Raw genomic sequence first — 19,953 nt, 5'->3', positions numbered from 1 at the left:
TGTGTATGTGTGTGTGTGAGTGTGTGTGTGTGTGTGTGTGTGTGTGTGTGTGTGTGTATGATTTTCTTTATCCATTCATCTTTTGAAGTGCACCTAGTGTAATTTTCTGATTTTATGTCTTCCAGGTATCAGCAAAGGAGTGGGACAACTGGGTCAAATTGTGATTCCATTCCAAGTTTTTTTTTTTTGGGGGGGGGGTACCAGGGATTGAACTCAGGGAAAATCAAATACTGAGCCACATCCCCAGTCCTACTCTGTATTTTATTTAATAGAGACAGGGTCTCATTGAGTTGCTTAGCACCTCACTTTTTTCTGAGGCTGGCTTTGAACTCCTGCCTCAGCCTCCCAAGCCACTGGGATTACAGGCATGCACACCATGCCCCACCCATTCCACTTTTCTAAGAAATCTGCATACTGCTTTCACCCTAATGTAAACAGAAATAACAGCTTTAACTCTTTCTCTGGAGCAACTGCCCCAGGGACTGTTAGATGCTATCAGATTGTGATGAGGGGGGTGGTTTGACTAATGGGTGATTGACAGCAAATTCTGGGACTGTTTTGGCACCATGACTGCATACATATTTAGTTTCATACACAGGTTGTATATTTTAGAGAATCATGGCTTACTTTCCCTCTGCATAAATGTAAGAATACATATTTTGAATACAAGGTAAAGCACTTAATTAGGAAAATGATAAGCAAGATGTGTTCAGTTTCTAAGACCAGGATAGACATTTATAGAAAATTTCATTTAACAACAATTGGATTACCTTTCTTAGCAATTGCTCCTGGAACCTTCTCCATGAGCATATTTTGGGTCATGAAGCAATTCTTAGCAAATAAAATGTATTTACTCCTTTGCATCTTATCACCCATTCATAATATTATGAAATTAGAAATCAATCAGGAGAAAAATGATAGAAAATTCACAACACATGGAGATTGAACAGTATACTACAAGTGATGAAGGAACAAAACTTGAAATGAATGGAGAAATTTTAATAATCCTAGAATAGGGCTGGCGTTGTGGCTTAGTGGTAGAGCACTTGCCTGGTATGTATGAGGCCCTGTGTCTGATCCTCAGCACCACATATAAATAAAGTAAAAAAAAATTCCATTGGCAGCTAAGAAATATTTTTAAAAGTCCTAGAATAAATAAGAAAAGAGATACAAAGAGATATAACCTACCAGACACTCTTAGATAAGAGAAAGTCAGTATTAAAAAGAATATTTACTAGCTGTGAATATATATATTTAAAAAAATTTAGAAACATCCCAGTTAAATAACTTAATAATGCATCTCAATGTTTGAGAAAAACATGAACAAAATAGTTGCAAAAGTGGTATAGATAAATAAATGAATCAGATTAGGATCAAACTTAATAAAATAGAAAAAAAATACAAAGGATCACTGAAACAAAGAATAGGTTCCTGATAATATCAAAAAGATTGATAAAACTTTAGTCAAAATGGCCAAAAGAGATAGAAGCCCCAAATTAATGAAATTAGAGATGAAAAAGGAGATATCACTACAGACATACCTACCACAATTGAATCAAACTATAGAAAACATAAGTAGAACAGTAACAAGAAATGAAATGGAAGCTGTAATAAAACCTCCCCCCCCACCAAAAAAAAAAGAAAGAAAGAAAATCCCAGAACCAGAGGGATTCTCAGCTGAAATTTACCTGATCTTTGAAGGTTTAATGTCAATACTTGTCAAGGTATTCCAGGAAATAGAAAGAGGAGACAAACCCACACTCATTCTAATATGTCAGTATTACATTGACACCAAAACCAGATAAAGACACTTCAAGGAAAACTACAGACCAATATCCCTGACGAACATATATGCAGAAATTCTTAATAAATTATTAGCAATTTGTATTCAAATATAAATTAGCAAGGTTGTACATTATGAACAAGCTGATTTCATTCCAGGAATGCAATGAAGTTTCCATATATATAAATCAGTAATTGTAATTTATAGCATAAACAGAATGAAAGACAAAAATCACATGATAATCTCAACAATTTCAAATAAAGTCTTCAACAAATAACAGCACTCACTCATGTTAAATATAAGAAAACTAGCAATAAAAAAACTTAATTCAATATCATAAAGGTTATATGTGACAAAACCAAAGCCAACATCATACTGAATGAGCAAAACCTGAAAACATTTCCTCTGAAATCAGGTGCAAGGCAAGGATATCTACTCTCACCACTCCTATTCAATGTAGTCCTTCAAGTCGGGCACAGTGGTACACACCCATATCCAAGCAACTCAAGAGGCTGAGACAGGAGGATCTTAAGTTCAAAGCCAGCCTCTGCAACTTAGTGAGGCTCTAAGCAGCTTAATGAGATCCTGTCTCAAAAATAAAAATGACTGGGGATGTTTCTCAGTAGTTAAACACCCCTGAGTTCAACCCCGAGTTCCTAAAAAAGGTTAAATTATCCCTGTTTGCAAATATTATCCTATACTATGAAGACAGACAGACAGACAGACACACACACACACACACACACACACACAAAGACTTCTAGAGATGATATTCACCAGTGTAAGATACAAAATCAGTAGTTTTTCTAGATATGATAATATATCTGATGAAAATTAAATCAGAAAATAATACCATTCACAATAGCCTCAAAGTAATGAAATATATAGAAATAAACCTCTCTAAGAAAGTCAAAGACCTCTACAAGGAAAATTATAAAACACTGAAAAAAGAAGTAGAAGACACTAGAGAATAGAAAGACCTAACATGTTCTAGGTTAGGCAGAATTATTATTATCATAAGATACACAGATTCAATACAAACCCCATCAAAACACAAATTACATTTTTAACAGAATTAAAAGATAGTCCTGAAATTCATAAGGAAGGATAAAAGACACAGAATATCCAAAATAATTCTGAGCAAAATGAGCAATGATGAAGTCATCACATACTCTCTTTTAAATTATATAGAGAGCTATGTAACAAAAACAGTGTGGCATTGCCAGAAAAAAACAGACAAATGGACCAATGGAATAGAAGACACAGAGACAAACTCACAGAGATATAGTCATTTTATCCTTGGCAAAGGTTAAAACATATGTTGTAGAAAAAAATGGCCTTTTAAGCAGGTGTTGCTAGGAAAACAGCATATCCATATAAAAAGGAATTAAACTATATCCCTATCTCTTACTCTGTACAATAGGCAGGTCAAAGTGAAACAAATACCTAGGAATTAAGCCAGAAACTTTGTAACTGCCAGAAGAAAACATAGGGTCAACACTCCAACAAATCAGCACAGGCAATAACTTCCTTAATAAAAAAGTAAAAGCTTAGAAAATAAAACTAAGAATTAATAAATGGCATGTCATAGAATTACAAAGCTTCCAGATAGCAAAGGAAACAAAAGCATGAAGAGGGAGTCTATATAAGAGACAAAACTTTTGGAATATATAAAAACTCAAAAATCTTAACACAAATATAAACAACCCAATTAATAAATGTAAAATGAACTAAGAAAACATTTCTGAAAAGAAGAATTAGAAATGGCTAATTATATGAAAAAAAAATGTTCAAATTTTTTTCCAAACAGGGAAATGCAAATGAAAAATACACTGAGATTTATCTCCGGTTAGAATTGTAATCATGAAGAACACAAATAATAATAAATGATGGCAAGGGTGTGGGGGAGAAAGGAACACTTACATGCTGTTTTAAATTGGTTCAACCATTATTGAAATTAGTATGGATGATCTTCAATAAAGTAGGAATGGAACTGTCATGTGACATTCTTATGTCACTCTGTATTTATTCAAAAGAATAAAAGTCAGGGGCTGAGGTTGTGATTCACTGATAGAGCACTTGCCAAGCATGTGTGAGGCACTGAGTTTAATTCTCAGCACTGCATATAAATAAATAAAGTCCATTGACAACTAAAAAAATTATTTTTAAAAAAGAAAGAATAGAAGTCACCATACTGTAGTAATACATGGAATACCTTTGTCTGTCTGTTTCTGTCTCTCTCTGTCTCTCTGTCTCTGTCTCTCTCTCTCTCTCTCTCTCTCTCTCTCTCTCTCTCCCCTGACTGATCACAATATGATCACACTCTTCCACCATGATGTTCAGCCTAATCTCAAGCTCCATGGAATGGATCCAGCCTTCTATGGACTAGGACCTCTGAAACCTTGAACCCTCAAATAAACCTTTCTTCCTATATAGTTGTATTAGCTGGGTCCTTTAGTCACAACACCAAAAAATGCTGAGTAAAACAATAATTTAAGTGTAAAACACATACACACACACACACACACAAACACACACACACACTCACATGTGTGCATGCACACAGCTTTGCTCATATCCTCTGTTGCCTGGATTAGTATTACTATCTCTTAAGAGACTGATTTGAGATGATATGCATATATATAGAGAGAGCTATATCCTTAAAGACTAAATTGCACCTGAGCAAGCCGCAAGGCCAAGGCCTCCAAATATATTCTTTTCCTTACCTTTCTGAGTTTGCGAATGATCAGGGTCAGAAGAAGCCAGAAAAGGGTAGCTGTCAGGCCAGTACAAACAAGAATGATGATTTCAATATTGGATTTTTCATCAGAGCCTGTAGAGTTGAAGACAGAACTTACTAAAGAAAAAATAGTTCACCAGAGATTCAGAGATAAAACAGGAGAAATGTACTGCCTTTTACAGAGCATGTTTGATTTCCAAAGGACTAATGTCAGTAGATCCCATATTTTGAGTGTGTGTGTGTGTGTGTGTGTGTGTGTATGTTTTAAATTTTTATAGCCTGTAAGGTTTACCTTATGAGATTTAGAGAAACAAATCCTTGGTAATTGTACAGATTGTCTCAAGAAATTAGTCAAAGACTTATTTATAAGAATATGTGCTGGGCTGGGGATGTGGCTCAAGCGGTAGCGCGCTCGCCTGGCATGCGTGCGGTCCGGGTTTGATCCTCAGCACCACATACAAACAAAGATGTTGTGCCTGCCAATAACTAAAAAATAAATATTAAAATTCTCTCTCTCTACCTCTCTCTCTTTAAAAAAAAAGAATATGTGCTTATATATTTTTGACATCTATGTATGAATGCCAACATGAGATATGTGTAGTTACTCTCTATCTTATTAGCAGATTTTCTAATACAATGATAATTGTGGGATATAGCCTGATTGCCTGAATTAAATCCTGGCTCTACCTCTTACTGGTTGCACAATTTGGACATGTTACTAGTCTTTCTATGACTCATTTTCCCCATTTAAAATGAGAATAATGAAAGGTCTGAGGGTGTAGCTCACTGGTATAGTACTTGGCCTAGCACGTAGAAGATCCAGATTTCCATAAAAAGTTTGTTAAGGGCTGGGGTTGTGGTTCAGTGGTAGAGCACTTTCCTGGCATGTATGAGGCACTGGGTTCCAACCTCAGCACCACATAAAAACAAATGAACAAAAAAAAAAAATAAAGGTATTGTGACCATCTACAACTAAAAAAAAATTTTAAAAATTTGTTGAAAAATAAAAATGGCAATAATAAATACCACATAGATCTATCAAGCATGCTAAATGAGATCATGAGAATTGATTAACACGGTATCTAACAAATAGCATATTTCAACTATCTGCAATATTATTAGGTTCCTTTTTCCTGTAGTGCACTCTGTATACTATCTCAGTGCATTGGGGGATGGAGGAATTTTATTAAACCAGCTTATATGTTTTCCCTGCTATGCCTTGGTAGAACATAGCTGAATGAGAAAGTAGTGGCTTTGGGGATGCTAACATGCTCAACTAAAACCAATAATATTTCTTTGAAAACATAATTTTGCCCCCGACAGTTTAATACTAATTGTAGTAGCATAGGAGATTGAAGTCAAAAGACTTGTCATAGCCTTTGGCAAGTATCTTAATATTTGAACCTCCTATTTACAAATGAAATGTGCTCAAAATCTAACATTTTATGTTTATATTTCTAAATATTAACCAATATTTTTCAACGAAACAAAGGGAATTATTATTTGGTAAATTATATTATATAAAGCATTGCCATATCTTCACCTTCATGTGCATCACCTTTGAGAGAAAGGTAAGGCAGCTGGTATTATTCTCAGTTCAGAAATTACAAAACTGAAATCAATAAAAGGTAAATGACTTATCAAAAATTTCATAACAAGCATGGTATTCTGGATTCAGATTTTCCATGCCATATTATTCACATACCCTCCCAATGAAAGCAGGCATATTAAAGAAAATATTTTAGAGTATACCTATATTCACTGTCCTACTACACTGTGCTTCTACAATCAAATGCCTTTTTAAAATTGCAACCAGGGGCTGGGGATGTGGCTCAAGTGGTAGCGCACTCGCCTGGCATGCGTGTAGCCTGGGTTTGATCCTCAGCACCACATACAAACAAAGATGTTGTGTCCGCTGAAAACTAAATATTAAAAATTCTCTCTCTCTCTCTCTCTCTCTCAAAAAAAAAATTTTAAATTAAATAAATTGCAACCAAACTCTACTACTGATTATCAACGTACACAAGAATTTTTAACTTACCCTCCACGGTGATAAGAGCTGTTGTGTGGACTTCTCCCAACTCATTGGTTGCTTTGCACAGATACAGGCCCTCATCTTCTTTTTTGGCTCTTTCAATAATTAGTGTGTTATTCTCAAAGAAGATTCCTGCATTAACAATGTCCCTTTATTATTATGTGAGTTATTTGTGTTTAAACCCATATACAGAATATCTGAAGGTCACATCTCATTAGGTCAACAAGGGTCTCATTTCCAACTCATGACAGCCCAATGGAACTGCACCAACTAAGGCCCTCTTGATGGGTCTACAGGCTTGGAAACCAACAAACAAGATTTCAGACTCACCTGAAGCAGGGAGAATAGGAATTCCATTTTTCAACCAGTGGATTTGAGGGCACGGTATTCCACCCACTTTGCAATCCAGCAAAATCTTGCCACTGTGGTTGACTTCAATATTGGTGAGATTCTCAATAATGAATGGGGCAACCCTTTCTGTAGAAATCAAGGTAAAGGAAGCCAAGATTCTGAGGCAGGGTACCATAAATATTTTATTGGATATTTATCCCATCCCACATATTTAACTAGACATCTAGATGGTGAAGTATTGTCATACTCAGAAAAAGGAAGTAGAGATAGAAAGAAATTTTGGGTAAAGTGTGTGGTGATCTGCATTTGTGTCCTTCAAATTATTCCTTATCCTCACACTTAAGAGGGCCATCTTGAGCCACTTGAGGGAAGAGAAATGGCTTTCTAAGAGTGTTGGCATCAGGACTAAAAAATTCCATCATTAGATTTTTTCATAACTAGTTTACCACAGACTCTAAAATTCATGAAATCTTTTCCTTAGAATGCCTCCAAAAGAACTCAGGAAGGAAAAGGCTGATTGAATCAGTCTCTAAGGAATATAAAATCCTAAGCCTTATACTGCTTCAGAACCCACCCAACAATTGGCTCAATTTCTAAGAGGGTATAGAAAGTTCCTCCAATTCTACCTCTAATAAAGAGCTGAGTGTTGCGCTGCATCATGTTGGTGATGTTCTTCTGTGCCCAAGCCTTGCATTTGTACTGCCCTTTATCCTGCTGAGTCACATTCTTGATCACCAGTGTCAATGAGATGGAGTAGTTGCTTTTGAAGCTTTCAGTGTCTATAACAGGAATCTTCTCCCCTAAGGGGCTGAACCAAGCAAGTTGATTGTAGATGTATTTAGCTGCCTTGCATTGGAGCCGAGCATCATAGCCTTCAATCATTGAGACTAGAGGTTCTGCCTCCATGAAATCAGTCACATCTGTATAGGTGAATATAAGCAGGCAAGTGAAGCTGATAAATAGCACCATTTTCTCTTCTCTGCCAAATTGCAGAGATAAAACATACTTCCTTGATAAATGCCTAGTAGCAAAGACCCAACCAATTTAAGTTTTCAGCATCACTTTCTGAGTTTCAGTTTTTAAACCCATGCTTAAAAACATGAAAATTGTGCATATACATATAAAATGGTTAAACATATCTACTCAAACACCTATCATTCTTCAAGTTGAAAATGTGCAAAATATTTTCTTCTAGCTTTTTCAAGTATACTGTATATCAAAATTATCTATAATCACCAGAAATTCTTACATTAATCTAACTGTAACAGTACCCAATTGATTAACCTAACCCCATTTTTCCATTCTCATCTTCAGTAAACACCATCCCGCTTTCAATTTATGAGATCTATTTATTTAGGTTCCACATCTGAGTGAAATTTTAAAGTAATTGTCTTTGTGTGCCTGGCTTATTTTGGATAACATATCAATCTCCATTTTCATCCATGTTTTCAAAAATGACAGGATTTTATTCTATAGTTAAACCATAGTCCATTGAATAGACTGCCACATATTATTCATTCATTCATCAGTCAGTGGATAATTAAGTTGACTCAATATTTCAGCAAGTATGAATACTGTTGCAATAAATATGGGAGTGCAGATAACTTTGAAATGCTGATTTCATTTCTTTTGTAGACCAATCAACAGATGGATCTGTCTATCATATATCTATGTATCTATCTATCTATCATCTATCTACACAGGAGTGGGATTTCTGGACCACATGCCTGCCAGCTGATGATTGGCTCACAGCGGCCCCAGCAACATCTAGCTGATTGGCTCCTCTGCGGTGAAGCTCATTGGGCTGTTTCCCTGCCCTTTCAGGCCACGGAGCTGCTCATTCGGGGACTTTTTGGCTCCGCCCATGCAACCCAGCCAATCGGCCTCAAGAGGAAGAGGATTGTGGGAGATGTGGAGGCTGGTGGTTGGGGAGTGTGGCTTGTGGGAAGCCGGTGGTGGCAGTTGGGCTCTGAGGGTTTTTTCCTGAGGAACTGTTTTGTTTGGCGTGTGTGGTTCTAAAAATAAAGTTAGTTTCTTTTGACAAGTGGCTAGAGGTCTCTTGAGCTAGTCAGACAGAGGAAAACATTCAAGTAAAAGAGAAGGTCTCTCGAACTAGTCAGACAGAGGAAAAGATTCAAGTAAAAGAGAAGGTCTTTCGAGCTAATCAGACAGAGAAAGAAAGTTTAGAGCAGAAAAAGCCATCAGGGGGAAAGTTACAAAAGGAGACTGCTACTAACACCTTTCTATCACCAGAGGGCTTAAGTGTCCAACCAACAGCACCACCTCTACAGGAGACTGCTACTAACACCTTTCTATCACCAGAGGACGTAAGTGTCCAACTGACAAGGCCACCTCCACATGCCAGTTCTAATTTTATGAGGAACTTCTACACTATTTCACATAGTGGGTGTACTAATTTATATTCCCTACAACAGTGTGCAAATTTACCTTTTTCTCTATATCCTTACCAAAACTTGCGATCTTCTGTGTTTTTAATAACATCCATTCTTACTGGAGTAAGGTGATATCTCATTATGATTTTGATTTGCATTTCTCTAATTTGTAATGCTGAACTATTTTCATGTACCTCTTGTATATTTTCAAGTATGCTTTTTAGAAATGTCTAGGTCTAATACCTATTATTATATCAGACCACTTTTTTTCTATTGAGCTTTTTAAGTTCCTTATATATTATGAATATTAACTCATGGTCAGATGTATAGTTTTTAAATAGTTCCTTCCATTCTGTCCTTCATTCTGATGATAGTTTCCTTTGATGTGAAGAGGGGTTTAGTTTCCTATGTTCTCCTTATTTTTTAGCTTTGATTTTGTTCCTGAGCTTTTCAGGTCTTGTTTAAAATATTCAATTAAAATAAACAAGATGATAAACCCTTAGGCAAAGTAACCAAATGAGAAAGAGGACACACTTTAATAAATTAGAGATTAAAATGGTGGCATTATAACAGACACAACTGAAATCCAGAGGACTACTAGGGAGCATTTTTAAAATTTATATTCAAAACAATTGGAAAATTTAAAGAAATTAAAAAGTGCTTAAGATGTAAACCTACAAAAATTGGACTAACAGATTTTACAAAACTAAACAGACTCATAATGAGCAATGAAATTGAAGTACTAATAAAAAGTTTCCAAACAAAGTCCAGGATCCATATGGATTCATAGTTGAGTTTTACCAGATCTTTAAAGAATAACTAATATCAATGTTCCTCAAATTATTCAATGAAAAATTAAATGAGAGGAAATAAGTTCAAAATTATTCAGTGAAACCTGTACCATTCTGATACCAAAACTAGGTAATGGAATTTCAAGAAAAGAAACATATAGACCAAAAGTATAATTGATGAGTATTGATTCAAAATCCTCAATAATATGTTAACAAGTCAAATTTATCAAAACATTAAAAATATCATGCAATATAATCATTTGGATTTAAATCAATATGCGTCATAAATAGAATCAAGGGTAGAAATCATGTGATTATTGCAATAGATGCAAAAAAAAAACTCCAACAAAATTCAATACCAATTTATGATTAAAAATTACCATGAAGCCAAGGACCTGAACAGACACTTCTCAGAGGAGGACATACAATCAATCAACAAGTACATGAAAAAATGCTCACCATCTCTAGCAGTCAGAGAAATGCAAATCAAAACCACCCTAAGATACCATCTCACTCCAGTAAGATTGGCAGCCATTAGGAAGTCAAACAACAACAAGTGCTGGCAAGGATGTGGGGAAAAGGGTACACTTGTACATTGCTGGTGGGGCTGCAAATTGGTGTGGCCAATTTGGAAAGCAGTATAGAGATTCCTAGGAAATCTGGAAATGGAACCACCATTTGACCCAGCTATTCCCCTTCTTGGACTATTCCCTAAAGACCTTAAAAGAGCGTACTATAGGGATACTGCTACAACGATGTTCATAGAAGCACAATTCATAATAGCTAGACTGTGGAACCAACCTAGATGCCCTTCAATAGATGAATGGATAAAAAAATGTGGCATTTGTACACAATGGAGTATTACTCTGCACTAAAAAATGACAAAATCATGGAATTTGCAGGGAAATGGATGGCACTAGAGCAGATTATGCTAAGTGAAGCTAGCCAATCCCTAAAATACAAATGCCAAATGTCATCTTTGATATAAGGAGAGCACTAAGAACAGAATAGGGGGGAAGAGCATAAGAAGAAGATCACCATAATGATCTTGTCCCTAAATAGGGACGAGAGGGGGGAGGGAAAGAGAGAGAGAAGGGAAATTGCATGGTAAAGGAAGGAGACCCTCATTGTTATACAAAATTACATATAAGAGGAAGTGAGGGGAAAGGGGAAAAAACAAGAGAGATAAATGAATTACAGAAGATGGGATAGAGAGATAAGATGGGAGGGGAGGGGAGGGGAGGGGAGGGGAGGGGAGGGGAGGGGGGATAGTAGAGGATAGGAAGGGCAGCAGAATACAACAGACACTAGTATGGCAGTATGTAAAAAGTAGATATGTAACTGATGTGAATCTGCAATATGTATACGGGGCAAAAAGGGGAGTTCATAATCTGCTTGAATCAAATGTATGAAATATGATATGTCAAGAGCTATGTAATGTTTTGAACAACTAATAATAAAAAAATTTTAAAAAAATAAACATCAAAAAAATTACCATGAAGAAACTGTAGATAGGAGGAACTTACCAGAACAAGACAAGGATTTTCACTTTCACAACTGCTATTCAAAATATTACTAGAAATTTTAGTTAGGGCAAATATTCAAGAGCAAGAAATAAAGGATATACAAAATAGTAAAGGAAGAAGTCAAACTATAACTGATTGAAGATGACATGATTCTATAATTAGAAGACTCTAATGGTTCTCCCAGAAGACTTCTAGATCTAATAAACAAATTCAGAAAAGCAGTAGAATACAAAATCAACATAAAAAACAATAGCATTTCTAAACCCCAATAACAAATTTACTGATAAAGAAATAAGAAAAATAATTCAATTCATAATGGCCTCAAAAAGAACCAAATAAATAGGAATCAATCTAACCGAGGAGTTGAAAAATCTCTACGATGAAAGTTACAGAATACTTAAGAATGAAACTGAAGAGGAAATAGAACATGAAAAGACCTTCCACATTCACTTACAGAAAAAATTAACATCATTAAAACAGCCATATTATCCAAAGCAATCAATAGAAACAGTATAATCCCCATCAAAACCAATAATGAAATTATTCATGGAACTAAAAAAAGTTCTAAAATCCATATGGAAGAACATAAGACACAAAATACCTAAACAAAAAGAGAAATGCTCAAGGCATCTTAATACTTGATTTCAAAATATACTACAAAATCATAGTAATGAAAGTTGCAAAGTATCTGCATAAAAACAGACACATAGACTAATGGAACAGAATAGAAGAAACCTACAGACCCACAATCCTCTGCTTCTTCACAAAAGGGCCAAAACAAACATTGAAGAGAAGACAGCTTCTTTAACATAAAAAAAATCAAACAACCCAATCAATACATATGTAAATTAACTGAGCAGACTCTTCTAAATAAAAAATACAAATGGTGTAGAACCACAGCAAGAAAATATTCAAAAAATTTAGCCATCAAAGAAATGTAAATCAAAATTGTACTGAGATTTTTATCCTACTCCATTTAGAATGGCAACCATAACTAACATTAATAATAAAAAATATGGCAAGAATGTTGGGGGAACAATAGGATTATACACTAGTATAACCAGTATAGAAATCAGTGTGGAGATTACTTGAAGGCTTAGGAATAAAATATGACCCAATTATACCATAACTCCTTAGAATAAAAGTCAAAATATTGTAGTAAAGGAACATCCCAGGTGTCAGTCAGTAGATTACTCATAAAGAAAATATTACACACACACAGACACACACACACACACACACACACACACACACAAAGAGAGAGAGAGAGAGAGAGAGAGAGAGAGAGAGAGAGAATGGAATTTTACTCAGCCATTCAGAAGAATGAAATTTTATCATTTGTAGTGAAGTGGATGAAACTAAACATCATCAGGTTAAGTGAAGTAAACAATAATCAGAGTGTGAAATGTCACATATTTTCCCTCATATGTGGAAACTACAGAGAAAGAAGGAAAACATCTTGAGAGCCAGGCAGGTCAGAATGACGCCTGGCATTTGCCAGAGGGAATGTTTGAAAGGGGAATGTTTGAAATCATCATTGAGATGATGATTTGAGTTAAGCTATATATAATTGCTGTGATGCTGGATTGATTGTATTGTATATTTGACCTTTAGGGCAATGGGGCAGCTCTTGCTGCCTCTGATTCTCATGCTACTTTGGAGCAGGAGTGCCGAGAATAAAGGAGTTCCTGTTTTGAACCTACAAGGCTGTGTGGTGGCTCGGTTATTTTGTGCCCAGCCAGACTGCAGTAAACAATAATCAGAGTGTGAAAGGTCATATATTTTCCCTCATATGTGGAAAGTACAGAGAAAAAAGGAAAACTAAAGAAGGAATTTCACTAAAAGAAATTGGAGACCAGCAAAATAGAAGAGGTTCAAGGGGAATGAGAAGGGAAGGGAAAGGGGAGGTACTGGGGGCTGAAACTGATTGAGTTATGTGATATTCATGTACAAATATATCAAAATAAATCACACTATTTTTTATAATTATTATGCACCAATAACATTTTTCTTTAAAATGAAACTTTCAAAAGAGTAACATCCTTTAAGAATTAATTATTTAAGTTCAGTATTTCCTTAGGAAATATCTGTTTATAGATGGTGTGAGTGTGTGTATTGTTAAAGACTCTTCTAAAATATTATTAGAACTAATAAATGAAGCCAGTTATGTTTAGGGATACAAAATATGAGTTTCTTTATCCATTCATCTGTTGAAGGGCACCTGGATGTATCTGGAAACTATCATGCTAAGTGAAATAAGCCAGTCTCCTGAAATCAAAGTCCAATGTCTCTCTGATATGTGGATGCTAACACACAACAAGGGGGTAATTGGAGAACAGAAGTTCAGTTACTAGACAAAGGGGAATTAAGGAAAAGGAGGGGGATAAGAATGGGAAACCCAGTGGAATTAATCTGATATGCCTTTCCTATGTACATATATAAATGCACCAAAATGAAACTGGGTTTTAGTTCAATAGTAGAGTACTTGTCTTGCATGTGTGAGGCACTGGGTTTTATCCTTAGCATTATGTAAAATAGATAGATAGATAGATAGATAGATAGATAGATAGATAGATAGATAGACAGATAGATGGATAGATAGAGGTATTGTATCCAACTATTAATAAAAACTATATATAAAAATATGAATGCACCAAAATGAATCTGCACATTGTGTACAACCACAAGATTGGGATCTAATTAGAATAAGATATACTCCATGTTTGTGTAAGTATGTTAAAATATACTCCACTGTCATGTATAACTAAAAAGAACAAACAAAAATATCTGGGTTTCATTTTAAATGCTAATGGCAGAGAACACTTTGCCCACACACTAGGCACAGCACTAAATTACTTCCCAGGTGGGTATGGGAGAGTTTTATGATATTTATATGTAAGGTTCCTATTATGAAGAGATAAAACATGAAGTTTCTTGACTGACATGACAAGTTAGAACAGTTTCCTTGACTACAAGTGTCTTCACTACTCCAGTATTATCACAAGAGTACCAAACACTCTAAATGTCTGCAATTAGAGATTGTTAATATATGTATTGTCCAATTTACAATGTGTATGTACAGCCATGATCTCAAGTTAATTCTCATTAAAAAAACTGATACAAGTAATATTATCATCCTCTTTTCAATGATGAGAAAAACTACTTAATAATTGAGAAAAACAACACTGATACCCCAAGTACATTGGTTTCATTTTGTATATTTGCATTTAATGCCACCCCTTTAGTGATGAGCTGTTATTTTGAAATTTACACTGGAGAGAGGTTTTTTTTTTTTTAATTAATACTAAATATCTGTAGAAAAAGACAATTATCCCTAGGCAAGAAGCAGTATAGAAGCTCTAAAACACTCACCAGTTTACTGCAGATGTTATCTGGGAATAAATAAAATGGCTCCATCAAAATTAAACTCTGAATACCCAGGTTTTGCCTTGGAGGATAATATGCAAATCCAATTTTAATCTTTTTTGTGTTTGCTTGCATATATAATTGTTATGAATTGTAAATAAATAGTTAATTACCATTCCAATTCCCTTTCCCCCAAGATATGCATTGCTATTCACATATAATGCACATACACACTCACAAATTTACACATTTTATTTTAAACAAATATCCACAGTATGGAGACACTAATTGTTGAGTGAAATCTACTGGTGATTATGATCCCGACCTATATGTTTCCAGCCATTGTACCAGTGTGTAGGAGTCAAAAGAAACTGAAAGTCACCTTGTAGTCAAAGGTTGATTACTAAATAATGATTAAAGAAACCTTCCTTGTCACATCACTTCTTGGGGCTATTTACAAAACTTCAACCTCCCCAAGATCTGCTTAATATTCTTTCTACCAGTACTTACCTTGGTAAAGTCTACTTCTTGATCAGTCACAGAATTGATATTCTTGATTGCTGAATATGGCTGATCAGTTGAGCCAACAGTTCCCAAATATAGTTCATTTAGCAATTTAACTTCATTGCCATGGACACTAGCATCAAGTTGTTAATGCAGAAGGCTCAGTCAGGCTTGTGTGAATCATTGCTGGGTATGTGATAACTGTCCCAATTTCCCTAGTTTCTCTTTGTTCCCATGACATACTCTCACTTTGGAGTTATTTTATTCTCAATGGAAAGTCAGAATTTCCATTTACCACACTGCCAGTTGCCTTTGGGACATTTCTCAGCTGAAGATACCAATAGTATGCCAACATTTTAATAATTAAATAGACAAGCAACCAAAAATGACAATATTTTTCCCCACAGACCAATACTTCCTTAAAATTTTCTCTGGTGAAAGATAACTTTTGCCTATCACAAAGGATTATAATCTCAAAATTACTTTTGATTCTTTTCCTCACCTCCCACATTCCTCCTCCCATCAGTTACCAAGTGTTGTTTATCAATTTTTTTCAATAATTTTCATTTTACTCTTCTTCTTAATTTCCACTATGCAGCCTCCTCAGTCTGCAAAGGCAATATTTTATGTCTGGAGAATTAAAATGTTTCCCTAATGAGGCTTCCCTCTTCCATTATCACTATATTCCAAATTGATCTCCACTGTCAAGTTCATTCATCTTCCTAAACCACAGCTTTTATCCAAACCCCTCTCCAAAGTCTTCAAGCAATAGGGCTGCCTTCAGGTGAGGGATTTTGTTGTTTTTGTTCTGGGGATTAGACCCATGGGGGGCACTTGACCACTGAGCTACATCCCCAGTCTTTGTTTATTATTACTCTAAGTTTCTTAGGGCCTAACTGAGTTACTAATATTGGCCTTGAACTTGAAATACTCTTGCTACAGCCTCCTGAGCCATTTGGATTCTGATGACGTTTATATACCTCACTCAAGTATTCAAAGTGAGGCCCTCTCTAGCTTCACTTTCCCTCACAAACTAAGTTCTCCGGCTGTCCACAAATATTTCCCCCCATGTTCAACTGTTACACTTTTCCCATACATATGTCACATTTGCTACACGTAATCTTTCACGGCTAGGTTAAAAGCTCCCCGTCAGGTTGGGCACAGTGATGCCCACCTATAATCACAGCAACTCTGGAGCCTGAGGCAGAAGGTTTGCAAGTTCAAAAGCAGCTTCAGAAACTTAGCAAGGTCCATCAGTAACTTGCAAGACTCTGTCTAAAAATAAAATAATAATAATAGCAAGAGATGGGGATGTGGCTCACTGGTTAATTACATCTGGGTTTGATTCTCAGTACAAACAAAAATTACCCCTATATAGATGTCTTATGACTACCCAATTTAAAGTTTCCCCATTCCACCTCAGTATTCTCTTTCTCATTTACCTATCACATAACTATGTATGTTTATTCATTGATTTTTTTATCTGTTTGTTCTTTTCACCATTATAATATAATTATATCAGGGAAAGTACCAAAAAAAGTAATAGTCAATGCTTTATTTCTAACTTTTCACAGAGTTACTGTTATGTCATAGCTAAAAAACATCTATAAAATGAATGTTTTTTGATTTATCAATTCCACTATGTACATCTGCTCAAATCAACCTCTTTCCTTTAAATGTCTTTTCTCAATTCTCTGATCTTTTGAATCATCCATCTATATAACTCTGTGTCTGTTTTGGGGGAGCTATTTTTGGATATGCCTTCATAAAATATGTTCTCCATACTCTATGATAATATCTTCTGACATTATACAAATTGTGGCTTGATGCATATGTTGCATATTTATCTTTCGTCTATCATCAATTAGATTGTAAGAGGCTTGAGTATATCTTATGAAGAACGGAATGGCAAAAATATTAATTGATTTTACTTCACAAATTTAGGAAACTCTCATACCATGACTTTATATTCATATAAATACTCCTGAGACTTGTTTATGACTGTCCATCTGCCTCACTAAGTAGCTCATCTTCATTGCTTGACTTTAGTAATACCATCTTGGCTAACATGGAACACTCATTAACCACTGAATGATGTGTTAATATGCTGTGAGTAATTATTACCTTTTCTGAAATGCAGTTCAAAATACCATATTGATGGGGAAATGAATACAGACCACTGGAGGATGAATTTAATATAGCTATGGTTACTGGAAATTTCATGGTCAGGCTACAAAAGATCATAAGTTCTCAGGAATGTGCATAGCCTTCTTTCATACAGGGTGTATTATATAATTCCTGACATATATTTTCATGTGTCAAGTCTTGAGATATAAAAAAAAAAACTTTCCTTTCCAATTTGGATAATCCTTTATTTCATTATTTTCCTAATTTCTGTGACAAGGATATCAATATTATGCTGAATAAAAGTGTTAGAAAAGGGCATAAGCTTACAACTTTTTACCATTCATTATGACATTAGCTATGAGACTGTCATTCATGGTCTTTGTTGTTCAGGTGTGTTCTTTCTATGCCTGATATGTTAAGAGTTTTTAATCACAAAGTGATGGAAGATTTTTAATTTTTTTATATTCCCCAATGATTTCTTGATCTCTTGGTATCTGTTGTAATGTCTGTCCCATTTTTCACCTTCAATTTTATTTATTGGATTCTCTCTATCTTTATTTGTTCTGTTTAGATGTACATGACAGTAGAGTGTATTTTGAAATATCATACATACATGGAGTTTTCTGTATCTATTGACACAATCATATTCTTGTCCTTCATTCTGCTAATGTGCTGTACCACATACATTCATTTGTGTATGCTGAACCAGCATTGTATTCCTGACATATAACTTATCACTGTTTTCAGGCAACATGGTTTTATTCTTAAAGAATATACCTCAATAAAAACTTATAAACAAATGCAGTAAAGTTGTAGGATACAAAATCACCATACTAAAATCAAATCAACAGTGTTTATACATATCAATAATGGACTAGCTGGAAAAATCAAGAAAGCAATCCCTTTTACCATTGCTGCAAAAAAAAAAAAAATGCTTGGGGAAAAATTTAACCAAGGATGTGAAAGAATACTACAATGAAAACTAAAAATCACTGATGAAATAAATTGAAGAGGATATAAAAATGGAAAGATACCCCATGCTCATGGATTAGAACAATTAATTTTGTTACAATGTGTATACTACCAAAGTGATTGACAAATTCATTGCAATTTCTATAGAATCCAGAAGAGTTCTTCACAAACATAGAAAAATCATTCTAAAATTTTCATGGAAAGAAAAAAGACTTCAAATAGCCAAAGCAATCTTTAGCAAGAATAACAAAACTGGAGGTATCACAATATCTAACATCAAAACATAGTATTGTTATAGTAAACAAAATAGCATGGTAATATCATAAAAACAGACACATCAACCAATAGAACAGAATAGAGAACCCCAAAATAATTCCACATTTTCATAGCCAACTGAATTTCAACAGAAGCATCAAGAATATAGGTTGGAAAAGGATAGTCTCTTCAATTAATGGTGCTGGGAAAAGAATATATACATATGTAGAAGAATGAAACTAGATCCCATGTGTTCACCACCTATACAATCTGACTCAAAATGGCAAAAAGACTTACATACAATACCCAAAACCATAAACTACAAGAAAAAAATACATGGCAAATGCTATATCATACTGGTCTGGTGGGAGATGCTTTGGATATGACTCTAAAAGCACAGGAAATAATAAGAAAAATTCAGAAATTGGAAGTAAGATGGTGGTTAAGTGAGATATTCCAGCAATTATGTACCCATGTAGAAACCTATTCCCATACCAAATTACTTTCACAGGATTTAATAAGACCAGTTGAGAAAACTAAGTGCCTGATTTTCATATAATAACAATTATAATTATAATAATAAAAATATTCACTGAAAAGGCAGGAAGAAAAATTTCTATATCATGCCTTTGCCAACTCCAAGCAACTCAGTGAAGAGACATCTCTTGCTTTGGAGAGGGAGATGGAATTAACCATGGCCTTAGACTTCAAAACCAATACCAGGCCTTCCACAGTGAAATTAGTGCCAAGGAAAGCTCCACAGCTATTTCACTAGTCAATACCCACAAACTGAGCCCTTGGACTCTACTTATGTAGGCATCTAAGGACAACTTCTATCATCTTTCCCCAACCTTCAACAATAAGACTCCATCCACTGAGGAAGGATAGAGAAATAAACACTGAACTTAGCTTTGGTGTTCGGTGCTGGCAAACACTCTGAGACCCAATACAATATGGAGACCACAGTCCCATATACCCAGGTCAGTGCTCAAGAATGAGCCTCTAGGCCTGTCTCATCACCAGGATGAGACCCCAGTGGAGAAGACTCATGTTTTGAACTGCATTACCACTAGCCATGGCATGGGCCTCTCATTTACCCAGAGACTGTGC

General features: G+C 35.1%; 1 protein-coding gene across 4 annotated transcripts in view; it reads right to left on the bottom strand.

The window, feature by feature from the left end:
• The window catches only part of LOC143638453 (vascular endothelial growth factor receptor kdr-like), a 253,851-nt gene that overhangs the window by 111,110 nt on the left and 122,788 nt on the right, over nt 1–19,953 (bottom strand). For all 4 annotated transcript variants that reach the window (XM_077106334.1, XM_077106336.1, XM_077106335.1 and 1 more), the window contains 4 exons: nt 7,536–7,829; nt 6,889–7,035; nt 6,565–6,690; nt 4,510–4,616 (listed from right to left, as the gene is read on the bottom strand). In XM_077106334.1, coding sequence (XP_076962449.1) covers nt 4,510–4,616; nt 6,565–6,690; nt 6,889–7,035; nt 7,536–7,829 — 674 coding nt within the window. The remainder of the gene's footprint in view (nt 1–4,509; nt 4,617–6,564; nt 6,691–6,888; nt 7,036–7,535; nt 7,830–19,953) is intronic.

The sequence above is a fragment of the Callospermophilus lateralis genome, chromosome X (assembly GCF_048772815.1).
Source record: "Callospermophilus lateralis isolate mCalLat2 chromosome X, mCalLat2.hap1, whole genome shotgun sequence".
Lineage (NCBI taxonomy): Eukaryota > Metazoa > Chordata > Mammalia > Rodentia > Sciuridae > Callospermophilus > Callospermophilus lateralis.
This window is presented reverse-complemented; position numbering and strand designations above follow the sequence as displayed.